The sequence below is a fragment of the Muntiacus reevesi genome, chromosome 12 (assembly GCF_963930625.1).
Source record: "Muntiacus reevesi chromosome 12, mMunRee1.1, whole genome shotgun sequence".
Classification (NCBI taxonomy): Eukaryota; Metazoa; Chordata; class Mammalia; order Artiodactyla; family Cervidae; genus Muntiacus; species Muntiacus reevesi.
The window spans coordinates 805088-820224 of record NC_089260.1 but is presented as its reverse complement, the minus strand read 5'-3'; the positions used below and the strand labels follow the sequence as shown (position 1 = coordinate 820224).

General features: G+C 48.7%; 1 protein-coding gene across 4 annotated transcripts in view; it reads left to right on the top strand.

The window, feature by feature from the left end:
- DEPTOR (DEP domain containing MTOR interacting protein) overlaps positions 1-15137 on the top strand; it is a 161654-nt gene that overhangs the window by 106458 nt on the left and 40059 nt on the right. For all 4 annotated transcript variants that reach the window (XM_065903055.1, XM_065903054.1, XM_065903053.1 and 1 more), the window contains exons 7-8: positions 3283-3353; positions 5928-6032. In XM_065903055.1, coding sequence (XP_065759127.1) covers positions 3283-3353; positions 5928-6032 — 176 coding nt within the window. The remainder of the gene's footprint in view (positions 1-3282; positions 3354-5927; positions 6033-15137) is intronic.

Here is a 15137-nt window from a genome sequence, read left to right as displayed (position 1 = left end):
TTAGCTGGATTAGGTGACCATTTCGTAATACACACATCATTATGTTGTAACCTGAAATGAATCTAGTGTGTCGATTATATCTCAATAAAAGTAGGCGGTGTAATGATAAACGGTGGCTGTTGTCAGATATCACAGTGCAGTGTGATTCCGACATCCACCCCCATAAACCCCAGAAGGGATCCGAGGGCTGAGAGTGTGGCCGGGAGTAAAAAGGCTGCAGTCCTCAACCACAGGCCCCTTCCCCCACCTCCTGACCCTCTGCTGAGAGCTGCTGTTCTTGATCTCACCCTTCTCGCTGTGTAGGGGAGACCGGAAACCCGCGTCCTCCTTTATGAGCTTTCTGAAAGCAGAAGCGCGCATCCCAGTGACCGGTCAGGTCAGCAGGAAGCTCCCCGTCGCCCTCGGCTGAGAAAGTGCTGGGCGGGGCCCTGCCCGACGGCCTGGCTCTCGCCGCCTCTCTCCTCCGCTGCCCGTTGACCCGGGACTGGCCTCCGGCCCCCGAAGGCCCCCGCAGAGGGGAGGGAGGTTGAATTCTCTGCCCCGCCACTCCAGTTTCTAGGCGCTCAAACTCATGGTGTCTCTAACTGAGATCAGACGGCCTCCACCCCCCAGGCCCCAGGCTGCCCCGGGGCGCCGCGGCAGTCTCTGTTCCAGTTCTGCGTGAGCACCACGTGGACGGGGTTCATCTTTGCCGGGTTTTTAGGCTGCAAGTCAGGAAGGGACCGTGGTCTTTGCTGTCTGCTGGAGCCCAGCAGTGATCTGATGGTCCAGGTGTCTTGGGGGGCCACACGCAGCCATACTGGGGCTTCTGCGCCCTGTCTTCTGAGGGTGGGCAGTGGCATCAAAGCTTGGGTTTAAATCTTGGTTCCATCTGACTCTGAGGCCTTGAACACAAGCTCCTTAACTTTTCTCAGCTTCTGTTTCCTCCCTAGCAGGACAGGGACAAGGATGAAATGACCCGTTAGTTCTTGTGATGGTGAAACAGAGTGTCAAGTGCTGAGCAGAGCAGCCAGCACGTGTTAGGGCTGCAGAAAAGCTCCCGGGTGTTAGGGTTCAGGGCCAAAGGCAGTGTTCGTGCACAGTCTGGGACGTTAACGAGGAATTCCACGGATCTCTCTGGTGAACGGGATGTGTACAGTAGGATGGGGGGTGTTGTTGTATGGCATTAGCTCTGGAAACATGGTTTGCAGTCTGCCAAAGCCGGAATTCCTCTTAATTTTGACAGTTCGCATGCCTTGCTGTTGTTGTTTAGTCACTAAGTCGTGTTCGACTCGTTTGTGACCCCATGGACTGTAACCCTCCAGGCTCTTCCGACCTTGGGATTCTCCAGGCAAGAATACTGAGTGGGGTTGTCATTTCCTTCTCCAGGGGATCTTCCAGACCCAGGGATTGAACCCGAGTCTCCTGCACTGCAGGAGGATTCTGCCCCCCTGGGAAGTGTTGAATGCCTCAGTTCAGTTCAGTTCAGTAGTTCAGTCGTGTCCAACTCTGCGACCCCATGAACCGCAGCACACCAGGCCTCCCTGTCCATCACCAACTCCCAGAGTTTACTCAAACTCATGTCCATTGAGTCGGTGATGCCATCCAACCATCTCATCCTCTGTCATCCCCTTCTCCTCTGTTTCCCTTCTCCAGCCGATCTTCCCAACTCAGGGACTGAACCCAGGTTTCCCACATTGCAGGCAGATTCCTTACCAGCTGAGCCAGAAGGGAAGCCCACTGAATGCCTATCCGGGCTTGAAAGAAAGAAATTCAAGAAGTCCCTTGGCACTCTTGCTTCCCCTCTTGCTGCCCCATCTCTGCTTTCTGTAAGTTAGGTTTAGGGTTGTTTGCTCTCATCTCACACGCTAGTAAAGTAATGCTCAAAATTCTCCAAGCCAGGCTTCAGCAATACATGAACCAAGAACTTCCAGATGTTCAAACTGGTTTTAGAAAAGGCAGAGGAACCAGAGATCAAATTGCCAATATCCGCTGGATCATCGAAAAAGCAAGAGAGTTCCAGAAAAACATCTATTTCTGCTTTATTGACTATGCCAAAGCCTTCGACTGTGTGGATCACAATAAACTGTGGAAAATTCTGAAAGAGATGGGAATACCAGACCATCTGACCTGCCTCTTGAGAAATCTGTATACAGGTCAGGAAGCAACAGTTAGAACTGGACATGGAACAACAGACTGGTTCCAAATAGGAAAAGGAGTACGTCAAGGCTGTATATTGTCACCCTGCTTATTTAACTTATATGAAGAGTACATCATGAGAAATGCTGGGCTGGAAGAAGCACAAGCTGGAATCAAGATTGCTGGGAAAAATATAAATAACCTCAGATATGCAGATGACACCACCATTATGGCAGAGAGTGAAGAGGAACTAAAAAGCCTCTTGATGAAACTGAAAGAGGAGAGTGAAACAATTGGCTTAAAGCTCAACATTCAGAAAACTAAGATCATGGCATCTGGTCCCATCACCTCATGGGAAGTAGATGGGGAGACAGTGGAAACAGTGTCAGACTTTATTTTTGGGGGATCCAAAATCACTGCAGATGATGACTGCAGCCATGAAATTAAAAGACGCTTACTCCTTGGAAGGAAAGTTATGACCAACCTAGATAGTGTATTAAAAAACAGAGACATTACTTTGCCAACAAAGGTCCATCTGGTCAAGGCTATGGTTTTTCCAGTAATCATGTATGGATGTGAGAGTTGGACTGTGAAGAAAGCTGAGCACCGAAAAACTGATGCTTTTGAACTGTGGTGTTGGAGAAGACTCTTGAGAGTCCCTTGGACTGCAAGGAGATCCAACCAGTTCATCCTAAAGGAGATCAGTCCTGGGTGTTCATTGGGAGGACTGACGCTGAAGCTGAAACTCCAGTACTTTGGCCACCTCATGCGAAGAGTTGACTCATTGGAAAAGACCCTGATGCTGGGAGGGATTGGGGGCAGGAGGAGAAGGGGACGACAGAGGATGAGATGGTTGGATGGCATCAGCGACTTGATGGACATGAGTTTGAGTAAACTCCGGGAGTTGGTGATGGACAGGGAGGCCTGGCGAGCTGCAATTCATGGGGTCACAGAGTCGGACACGACAGAGTGACTGAACTGAACTAAACTGATGTTTGCTAATATTTTCTGCCTCTGTTTGGCTGGAGTTGTTAACTGGGAGGCAGGGATCTTTGCCACTTTGGGTCACTGATGTCACAGACTGAGGCATTCAGGAAGTTTGTGCTGAAAGGCTGAACAGAGGGCTGAGAGGGTTTGTGCCTTGACCCTGTGTCTGTCTTACAGTGTTGAAGAGGCCCGTCACTTCTGAGGAACTCTTGACTCCCGGGGCCCCGTATGCGAGGAAGACGTTCACGGTAGGCTCATCCTTTGGTTTTTCTCCTAGACTGCTTGTCTGATTGGAGCACGTCAGCGTGGCAGCCTGTCCATGTCGAGTTTAGGGATGGACTTGGAAAGGTTCTCCCAGTTCCCCTTTGGTTTTGAGCATCATTATGACAGTGTGACTTTCTTGACCCTTTGGCAATAAAATTCATTAGGACTTGACACAATTTATTATTATTAATCCAGCATTTCAAATTCCTTTTCATGTTTCCCTAAAAAAATTCATTATGTAACTATTCTTATATAATGACAGATTTAAAGGCAGGTGGTAGAACAAATAATGCCAACAATCCCTTTCTACATTATAGTTAATTATAAAAATTATTTAAACCATATGGTTGTTTAGTTGCAAAGTCATGTCCAAGTCGGCAAAAGAGTCTTTTGTGACCCCGTAGACTGTAGCCCACCAGGCTCCTCCGTCCATGGGACTCTCCAGGCAAGAACACTGGAGCGGGTAGCCTTTCCTTCTCCAGGGGATCTTTTGGACCCAGGGATCGAACCCGTATCTCCTGCACTGCAGGCAGATTCTTTACCACTGAGCCACCAAGGAAGCCCTATTTAAGACATGAGGGAGTCTTTAGGTAGAGAAGGAAGGTTGTTCTGTGATGACCAGTGGAGCTTTTGACAATATTTTAGTGCCTTGAATCACAGAAGGAGCTCATTTGGATGTCCTGTGTACCTGTGAGCACCTCCTGACCACCTGTCCTGTCCTGGAGGGTCTTCAGCCTTCCTCCTCCTCCTGAGGCCCCTGGTTTTCTTCAAACAGAACCCAAGTGCTCTGTTTCGTGTGTGTGTTTTTATTTTTTTAGGAATTTTGAAATGTGAACCATTTTTAAAGTCTTTATTGAATTTGTTCCAGTGTTGCTTCTGTTGTATGTTTTGGTTGTTTGGCCGTGAGTCATGTGGGGTCTTAGCTCCCCGACCGGGGATCAAGCCCACAGCCCCACATTGGAAGGTGGGGTCTTAGCCTCTGGACCCCCAGGGATTGGCCCCACACCCCCACACTGGAAGGTGGGGTCTTAGCCGCTGGACCCCCAGGGACGCCCCCAAGCTCCCTGCTTGACCTCACCCCCCCACTTCCATCCACCTGCCCCTGTCTCTTGTCTCCTCACATCTGCATCAACGGCTTCTTTAAAACACTCCTCCTCGTCCTTTCCTTAGTCTTCCAATGTTTGTTTTAATGCCTCAAGGTGGGAGAAAAGCTGTGCACTCGCATCCGTGCTGCAAACGTTGGTCGAAGACTAGAGCAGATTCTGAGCACCAAGGAATTCAAGCCGGTTGGGTTCATTCATAGCCAGTCAATATGAAAAAAGTGCCGGTAACACGTCTATATCTGAGGAGAAGGCAAACCGTACGTTTGGAAGTGAAATCACGTATGAAGAACTAAGAGTGCCAAACCCTAAAGGCAACAGAGTACCTGATAAAGAGCTTCTCAGTTCTCCCCTGGTGGTCCAGTGGCTAAGAACCCACCTTCCAATGCCGGGGATACGGGTTTGACCCCTGGTCTGGGAAGATGCCACATGCCATGCGGCAACTAAGCCCGTGCACCACAGTTACTGAGTCCTGAGCACCCTGGGGCCCACGCTCCACAACGTAGGAAGCCGGCGAAATGGGAAGCCCGCGCTCAGCAACTGGAGGGCAGCCCCTGCACGCAGTGGCTGGCACAGCCCAAAATACATAAGTCAAAAAAGAACTTCTCAGGCAAGCAAAAACAGAGTTTATGAGTACTGAACCTGCCCTGAAAGTCTTCAGGAATGGTCCCAAACATGTCATTTGCTTCTCTGCTTTTCCTCCGTCTCCAGCATTCAAGAGACAGTGGAGTGTATTTTTTAGGTTTATTTCTCTTTGGTTTTAAATATCAATGCCAGCATTGCTGGTAATTGATTGTGAACGGCTGTCGTCTGTATTTCAGCTGGGGTATGTGCTAGAGACGTGTCTGGGAGCTGCCCAGCAAATGTAACTGCCAATTCTAATCACAATTCTGCCGGGAAAAAGCACTCTCCGATTTCAAACAACTTTTGGACCAGAGTTAGCTCGAGAATTAAGAACTTTGTGTCCTTTTTCACTGCCTTTTCTTGGTACACTAAATTGTGTTTCAAAAAAGCCAAGACTCTTCATGTTTCTCCTCCTCAGTAATTGAAATGATTACTTTAGAGTTCAGTGAGGTAGCAAGATCATGAGGAAAGTATCCTTTGGATGCAGGAGAAGAGAAACTGGACCCGGAGGGAAATTTCAACCGTGTTTTTCAGATCATCTAAACTTTCCGTTAGAGTCTGATGGTAAACAGCCTAAGAAAGAAGCCGTCTGCCGATTGTTTATGGAGCAGTGGCTTCACAGAAGCAGCTTCTTTCCGCCAACAGGTGTTTCTCAACCACAGCTTCTGCATAAACATGTGGGCCTGTGTTGCGATGGAGGCAGGCAGCTCCGTCCCGACAGTGCACAGCCGGAGGAGGCTGCCTCCAGCCGCCTTTCACTCTCGGGTCTCCTCGCTCCTGGAGGCTGGGCACCAGGGCCGTCTGCGGGTTGCTGACTGTGGTTTTCCTCCCTAGATCGTCGGGGACGCGGTCGGCTGGGGCTTCGTGGTGCGCGGGAGCAAGCCGTGCCACATCCAGGCCGTGGACCCCAGCGGCCCGGCAGCGGCGGCGGGGATGAAGGTACGATGCGCCAGGCCTCCGCGCTTGCTCCCTTCTGTCCTCCCCTCTGCCCTTTCTGCATGCGGCCGTGTTGAAGCGAAGAGCTTCGAAGTGAGGTCGAAACGAAGAGGGCGAGTCTTCTTGTCCCTCGGACTCCACCTCCTTGTTTTCTAAGTCTCCCTCAGGTTTTTGTTTGTTGTTTACATTTCTCTCCTTAACCAATACTTAATTTGAAAAAAGAAAGTTCCCTTTTGCATAAGTCTTTTTTTTTTGAGTTACAGAAACATTTTCATTTTTTTAATTTATTTTAGTTGGAGGCTAATTACTTTGCAGTATTGTGGTGGGTTTTGCCATACATTGACATGAATCAGCCATGGGTGTACATGTGTCCCCATCCTGAACCCCCCTCCCACTTCCCTCCCCATCCCACCCCTCAGGGTCATCCCAGTGCACCAGCCCCGAGCACCCTGTCTCATGCATCCAACCTGGACTGGCCATCTGTTTCACATATGATAATATACATGTTTCAATGCTGTTCTCTCACAACATCCTACCCTTGCCTTCTCCCACAGAGTCCAAAAGATGTTCTATACATCTGTGTCTCTTTTGCTGTCTCACATATAGGGTCATTGTTACCATCTTTCTAAATTTCATATATATGCGTTAGTATACTGTATTGGTGTTTTTCTTTCTGACTTACTTCACTCTATATAAGAGGCTTCAGGTTCATTCACCTCATTAGAACTGATTCAAATGAATTCTTTTTAACGGCTGAGTAATATTCCATGGTGTATATGTACCACAGCTTCCTTATCCATTCATCTGCTGATGGGCATCTAGGCTGCTTCCATGTCCTGGCTATTATAAACAGTGCTGCGATGAACATTGGGGTGCACATGTCTCTTTCAGATCTGGATTCCTCAGTGTGTATGCCCAGAAGTGGGATTGCTGGGTCATATGGCAGTTCTATTCCCAGTTTTTTAAGGAATCTCCACACTGTTTTCCATAGTGGCTGTACTAGTTTGCATTCCCACCAACAGTGTAAGAGGGTTCCCTTTTCTCCACACCCTCTCCAGCATTTATTGCTTGTAGACTTTTGGATAGCAGCCATCCTGACTGGCGTGTAATGGTACCTCATTGAGGTTTTGATTTGCATTTCTCTGATAATGAGTGATGTTGAGCATCTTTTCATGTGTTTGTTAGACATCTGTATGTCTCCTTTGAAGAAATGTCTGTTTAGATCTTTGGCCCATTTTTTGGTTGGGTCATTTATTTTTCTGGAGTTGAGCTGCAGGAGCTGCTTGCATCTCTTTGCGCGAGTCTTACCTGAGAACACTGGTCTGTTCTACGCAGAGCACGTACCTGGGCTGTTTATGCCGCCCGTGGAGCGTGTTAAGACCATAAGGAACAGCAGATAGTGAGAAAAAGAGAACAGGTGTCATGGAGTTTGGAAGAAAGTCACAGCTCTTTTTTGTTTTTTACCAGCTCTTTGAATAAGTTTCATAACATCTCATTGCCTGTTTCCTCCTCTCTGAAATGATCATCGTATTTCATTCTGCTATTTTATGGATTACGTATGTTGAAACACTTGAAAAAGTGCAAATACCTACACACACATCAGACAATTGAGTGAACTGTGTAAGATTTTTGAAAATAATTTTTTCCTAATTTTTTGTATTAAAGTAATGAATATAGAGTTAAGAAAATTTGGAAAATACACACAAGCAGGGAAAAAAATTATAATTGCTTATCATCTTTACTAAGTGAGAGATATGTACATTTTTAAGCAGTGCTTTGGAAGTATAATTGACATAAATATATAGCTGTTAACATCTTTGTTTATATTCTTCCAGATTTCTTGTATGTATATGTATTATATATACATTGTTTTTATTTATAAAGAAATATGGTATAAGAGGATATTGAGATCATTGGTTTTCTGCTTCAAGACACCTTTATCTCTCAGTTTTGTCCTGCCTCACAGAGGATGTTATCTCTTGCTTATCTGGGATCATGGGCAGATGCAGAAGACGTGGAAGCCACAGGTTGTGGCTTTATGTCTTCAAGACTCATCCACGCCCATCAGTCCCTCTTCTAGAGCAGGAGACCAGTGGAGCTGCAGGCGTGGTTTGAGTCTGCACTGCCCTGGTTCCCAGTGCTCACCCCCCTTCTGGACAAGAGAGTGGGCCGCCTAGACCACACAGGTGAGCCAGAGCAGGGATTGCGGCCGGTCTGGATGACTGATGCCGGGTTTGGGACTGACTGCCCCATGATTTGAGCACCTCCTTCATACAGCGGTCTCTCTGGTGACTCAGAAGGTAAAGAATCTGCCGGCAGTGCAGGAGACCTGGGTTCGATTGCTGGGATGGGAAGCTCCCCTGGAGAAGGGCATGGCTACCCACTCCAGTGTTCTTGCCTGGGAAATCCCATGGACGGAGGAGCCTGCTGGGTTATAGTCCAGGGGTCCCAAAGAGTGGGACGCGACTGAGCGACTGAGCGGAAGCAGTTTCCTTTCCCAGGCTCGTGCTCTGGGCACGTTCCACGCGCCTTGTTGGCCGAGTCCGTCTGTAGTGGGCACGGTATCAAGGAACCCGGAGCAGGAAAGTTGGCAGAGAGCATCTGTCTCTGTGCTGAGGCTGAATTTTTCATTTTCTAATGGGACTCTTGGCTGTGGGAAGTTTCATATTTTGTTTCCACAGTGAAGTACCTCTGTATAAATTATTTTTGGCAGAGTGCTTCACTTCTGAGCACACACTCACTTGCGTGGAGCTTTGATTCAAAGCACATTTTCTTTGGGGAAAGCGATGGATTTACATTGTAGCTAAAGACCTTGGTTTGCTTAGCTAGGTGTATTTCATTGATTTTAGTTCATCGTTATCAATTAATATGCATAACTGTTCTAGATGTTGTCGGTTGATAATTAGCTGCTTGATGTATCTACACTGATTGATGGGTAACCTGGGATATTTTTGTCAGTTTCAGAAGCAGACACTCTAGGTTTACATTCTTAGTTTCTCAGGGGAGGTGTACGATGGTTTTTTTTTGTGTTGTAGGGCAGTACAGAATTCAGCAGAGCTACATTTCCAAACTTACATTATACAGCTCTCTAGTCCACAAAGTGAAGAGCTGACTCATTTGAAAAGACCCTGATTCTGGGAAAGACTGAAAGCAGGAGGAGAAGGGGACGACAGAGGATGAGATGGTTGGATGGCATCACTGAGTCCATGGACATGAGTTTTAGCAATCTCCAGGAGATGGTGAAGGACAGGGAGGCCTGGCGTGCTGCAGTCCATGGGGTCACAAAGAGTTGGACATGACTGAGCGACTGAAGTGAACTGAACTGAGTTCAGCAAAATATCCTGTCCTGAGGTTCTGTGATCAAAACAGGTTTCAACTGCTGCACATGTTATTCCTGTCTCGGAAATTTACAGAAAAGCACGTTAGCATACTAAAAATGCTGGGATGTTGAGCCAAAGAAAAGAAGTCTGTTTAAATTATCTAACACAACATGTATCATTTAATAGAAGCTCTGAAATGCAATCTTAAGACTAAGATAGGAAAAAAAGACTAAGATATAGCCCTATTTTAAAAACTGCTTTTGATCAAACTCCGTGTTGGGGTGAATATACTGAGATGTGTTTTTGAGTTGTACTGCTGGGTAAATGAAAATGCCAGATACAGAGTGTGAGAAGTCAGAAGGAGAAAAACAGATGTCATATATTCATGCATTTATATGGAATCTAGAAAAATGGTCCAGATGAAGCTATCTGCAGGGCAGGAATAGAAAGACAGATGTAGAGAATGGACCTGTGAACAGAGGAGTGAGGGGGCGGGGAGGGTGAGGGTGGGACAGACTGGGAGAGCAGCACTGACATGTACACGCCAGTGACGGTGACATACGCACCAGTGACGGTGACATACGCACCAGTGACATACACACCGGTGAGAGTGACATATACACACCAGTGACAGTGACATGTACACCAGTGACACATACACCAGTGACATATACACCGGTGACATATACACCGGTGACATACACACCAGTGACGGTGACATACACACCAGTGAGAGTGACATACACACCAGTGAGAGTGATATACACACCGGTGACATATACAGTAGTGACAGTGACATACGCACCAGTGACATACACACCAGTGACATACACACCAGTGACATACACACCGGTGACATACACACCAGTGAGAGTGACATACGCACCAGTGAGAGTGACATACGCACCAGTGACATACGCACCAGTGACATACACACTGGTGACATACACACCGGTGACACATACACCAGTGACATATACCCTAGTGAAAGTCATCCAGTCGTGTCCGACTCTTTGCAACCCAATGGACTATGCAGTCCATGGAATTTTCCAGGCCAGAATACTGGAGTGAGTCGCCATTCCCTTCTCCTGGGGATCTTCCCAACCCAGGGATCGAACACAGGTCTCCCTCATCACAGGCGGATCCTTCACCAGCTGAGCCACCAGGGGAGCTACGATGTGTAAAATAACAGTGAGTAGAGGGAGCCCAGCTCGGTGCTCTGTGATGACAGGAGGGCTGGGAGCCCAGCTCGGTGCTCTGTGACGGCGGCAGGGCTGGGAGCCCAGCTCGGTGCCCTGTGACGGCGGCAGGGCTGGGAGCCCAGCTCGGTGCCCTGTGATGTCGGCAGGGCTGGGAGCCCAGCTCGGTGCTCTGTGACGGCGGCAGGGCTGGGAGGCCGGCTCGGTGCTCTGTGACGGCGGCAGGGCTGGGAGCCCGGCTCGGTGCTCTGTGACGGCGGCAGGGCTGGGAGCCCGGCTCGCTGCTCTGTGACGGCGGCAGGGCTGGGAGCCCAGCTCGGTGCCCTGTGACGTCGGCAGGGCTGGGAGCCCAGCTCGGTGCTCTGTGACGGTGGCAGGGCTGGGAGGCCAGCTCGGTGCTCTGTGACGGTGGCAGGGCTGGGAGCCCAGCTCGGTGCTCTGTGACGGCGGCAGGGCTGGGAGCCCAGCTCGGTGCTCTGTGATGACAGGAGGGCTGGGAGCCCAGCTCGGTGCTCTGTGACGGCGGCAGGGCTGGGAGGCCCATGAGCACGGGGATGCATGTGTGTGTATAGTGATTCGTACTGTTGTACAGCAGAAGTAACCACAACATTGTAAAGCAGTTACACTCCAATTTTAAAAACATTTTTTTAATGAAAATGAGGGAATGCCATGCTCTTCCATATAATTTGCTTGTGTGTATTTATTTGCTCAGTCCGTTACTTTGTTACAGAAAACGATGAATAGATGATTTCCTATTTTTGCCGTATGCGTTGGTTATAGAATAAGCTCTGTGAAAAGCGCTTGCGTAACCCAGTCCCGGAGGCTTGTTCCCACTGACCTGTCACGCCACACTGCTCTTGACTTCAGGCTGCGGACGTGCAGCCTCTGTCTATAAGGGCGGCAGCACTGACCCTGCGAGAGCCCGTCTTGGGGAAGCAGCCAGTGACCTGGGCAGTGACCTGTCCACTTGGTCTGGGTGGTAAAAGTTGCTCCAAACTCTGGCCAGACGCCTTTAGCCCTGCCGACCGGCACGAGCTAACCTAAGACAGTGCAAAGCGCCCACCTTTGCCTCCCGCGTCACTTTCTCCCAGGAGACCAGGCTCGCCCCTGAGGTCAGCGCCCGCGTTCTCCTACTCTCCAGTGTAGACGGCGCTTTGCCTCTGGCCCTCTGTGACCTTCCTGTTCAGCAGAATTTTCCTACTTTTACCGTGGCTGCTTAATTTCACTCTTTTCCTTGCCAAAACAGAAACCCTGTTGTAACCAAGTTTTCGTTTTTTCATTTCTCGCTTTTAGTTTGCCTTGGGACTTGGAAACTTGTCAGCAGCGGGGCACCTTTGTGTGAACTGGAGAGCCTGGGTGCTGTGTTCCCCTCTTGATGCTTTTTGATCTTTCCGGACCCAGAGAGGAGCTCTCTGCCTGGCTTAAAGGGAACCCTTAGTCCATGAAGGTTTCCCAGGTAGCTCAGTGGTAAAGAATCTGCCTGCTGCGCAGGAGATGTGGGTTCCATCCCTGGGTCGGGAAGATGCCCTGGAGAAGGGCGTGGCAACCCCCTCCAGTGTTCTTGGAGAATCCCATGGACAGAGGAGCCTGGTGGGCTGCAGTCCATGGGGTCTCAGAGTCAAACCCAACTGAGCGACTGGGCAAACACACATGCTTAATTCATGATGAGGTGACACCGTTGTGCCTGTGTTAGAATTTCCTTCTCTGGAAGTTCTGGAGGAGCTCCAGAGCACATGCCTCCTTAGGGAGAGTGAGGAGGCTCACCCGCCTTCTCCTCTGGATGGGATTGGAGGGTCTATGACCTGCCCCGCGCCCAGCGCCTCCGTGCTGTGACCCTGCAGCTGGGGGTGGCTCAGGCAGCTGAGCTGCGGCGGGGGCATCGCGGAGACAAGGCCAGGGAAGCTTCCAACGTCAGTTCCGTTGGACGTGGAGTTGGCTCTTAGGCATTTCAGTCAAAAACCTTTTACAGCATCTCCCGCTTGTTTGGAATTTTTTTTTCACTTGTCTGTTTTTGTTCTTCTCTCCAATCACCACCTCCTCCTCCTCACGCAGCCGTAGCACATTTGTCCTGAGACACCAGAAAGGGAACAGGTGTCACCAGAGGCGCCAAATAGAACCTTGTTTTCGGTTTTGTCTGAATCAAGACCCAGGTAACAAAGAGGGCAATTCATTACACCTTTTCCGATAAAGTTTTTATACTTATTTCATACTACTTTTCTCCCCTCTCCAGCCTAGAGAATAATGGTGATAGGATCATCAGAATTCTCACTTGATCCACCATCTTTGAATTCAAAGTTATTTTTTAGATAATTTTGCTTTCTGGTGGAACTGTCTTTAATATTTATTTACTCATCTTGCCGAGTCAGGCCCTAGTTGCCGCGCTTGGGCTCTCTGTTTGTGGTGCACAGACCTTGTTGCCCTGCAGCACGAGGGAGCGTGGTTCCCCGACCAGGGATTGAACCTATGTCCCCTGCATTGGAAGGTGGATTCTTAACCACTCAAGTGAAAGTGCAGTTAGTCGCTCAGTCGTGTCTGACGCTTTGCGATCCCCTCAACTGCAGCCCACCAGGCTCCTCTGTCCATGGGATTCTCCAGGCAAGAACACTGGAGTGGGTTGCCATTTCCTCCTCCAGGGGATCTTCCCGACCCAGGGATCGAACCCGGGTCTCCAGCAATAACCACTGGACCACCAGGAAGTCCCAGAGTTGTTCTTATTTTGAAAGTTCTTTTACCTAAACAATGGAACCTGCAAACCTCTGGCGTGGAGGACCTTTGCTTGGCATGGTACTTCTAGAGTGGAGCATGAAACACGGGGACAATCAGGAGCTGAGTTACCCCATGCAATTCGCTTTCCTCTCAGAGTCTGGTCCCCACGCTTTCCCCTCAGTGACTCCTCTGTCCTTTAGGGATGCCACTCCAGTCGCATCTGGCTGATTTCAGCTCGATGGGGAACGGAGGAAGGAGAGAAGAGCAGTGACTTCCCGAGTGTCTTCTGTGTCCCTGACCTTCGTATGCTGAGTTCACTTCACATCCGCAGCTAAAGAGTAAAATCCTAAAGGAAGAAACGGTCCCAGGAGGAATAATTGTATTTCTTTAGTCTCTTTTCCTCTGCATTGAAAAGGGATAAAATTCCTTCCCCAAGATATTCTACAGGCTACAGTCTAATAATGTCAGTTAAACTTGGTTTCATATCACAACCTTTAATGACATCCTCTTTTTTTTTTTTAATCACAAAAGTCTGTCAAGTCTAAACCCAAGTGTGGGTCCCATTCTCTATCATAACTTGATTTTCTTGATCCTCTAGTAGCTATCTTCCATGCAAGTCTGGGAAGACTGACAAATACATCATGGTCGTGCCTAGATACGTGCCTAGATTGTGCCAAGTAAATCTAATTACGTGACTTTGGCTCTTTCTTGTTTAATCACCAAGTCGTGGACCCCATGGACCATAGCCCGCCAGGCTTCTCTGTCCGTGGGATTCTCCAGGCGTGAATCCTGGAGCGGGTTGCCATTTCCTTCTTCAGAGGGCTCTTCCTGACCCAGGGGTCAAACCCGGGTCTCCTGCATTACAGGTGGATTATTTACCACTGAGCCACCTGGGAAGTTTGGCTTCCCCTTACAGTGAGAGTGAATGCCAGTCACCTTCCATGACCCTCAGAGTCCATTACCTGGGCCGTTTGGGTCATCGAGTTGTCTCCAGCGTGTTTTGCTCCCAGCTCCTTTGGCCTCGGGCTGACTGACTGCTCCCACAGTTGTCATTCAAGTTGCAGATTCAGTGTCAATTTTTCAGAGAAGCCTTCTTCAAACAGCTTGTCTTCCTCCAGTTACTCGTATTACCCTGTCTTCTCTTTTCAAGATGTAACACTAATCGGAATCAGATCATAGTACTTAATAGTTTATCATTTGTCTCCAGTAGCTCCACAAATGTACGGACCTTGTCTGCCTTTAATATCCCCGGTCCTTTTGTGAGCGCTAGAAGCACACGGGCTGCCTGACCCATCGCGTCGGTGCTCCTGGAGAAAGACTAAGGGGCTTACTCGTTGAACACCTGCGTGGTATTCCCACACCTTTCATGCCCACTGTCTATTTTATTGCTCTTACGAGTCTTGAAAGGGGCGTGGGAAATGTCCTCCCCACCTTGCACATGAGGAAACCGAGGCCCACTTAGTCCCTTTCTCAAGGTCACCGAGCTTGTGGCTGCCAGAGCTAGCTTCAAATCTGGTCTCTTTGCCCCAAACTCCTAATAATATTTCCTTTTGTATTCAGTTCAAGATGAGTTGTTGAAATGGTCACATGTTCACCTGCCTTTGCTTGGAGAAGATAAAATAAATAATTCTTATTCCTGGCACCAGCCCCTCACCTAGGTCAGGACTAGATCTTGCGGGGTCATCCAAGTGAAGGACATAAAAGAAAAAAGCATGTCTGCTAGTTTAATCAAACACTTATCTGAGCAAACCATTCAGCCTTCAGACCGTGAAGGAATGTGAGCCATATTTACAAATAAGAAACAAAAGATATCCTTGCTCTTTTCTGGAAAGTTTTTTTCTTTTTTCCTGGTGGGAATAATTAAATCCTGTGAGAAATGGTAT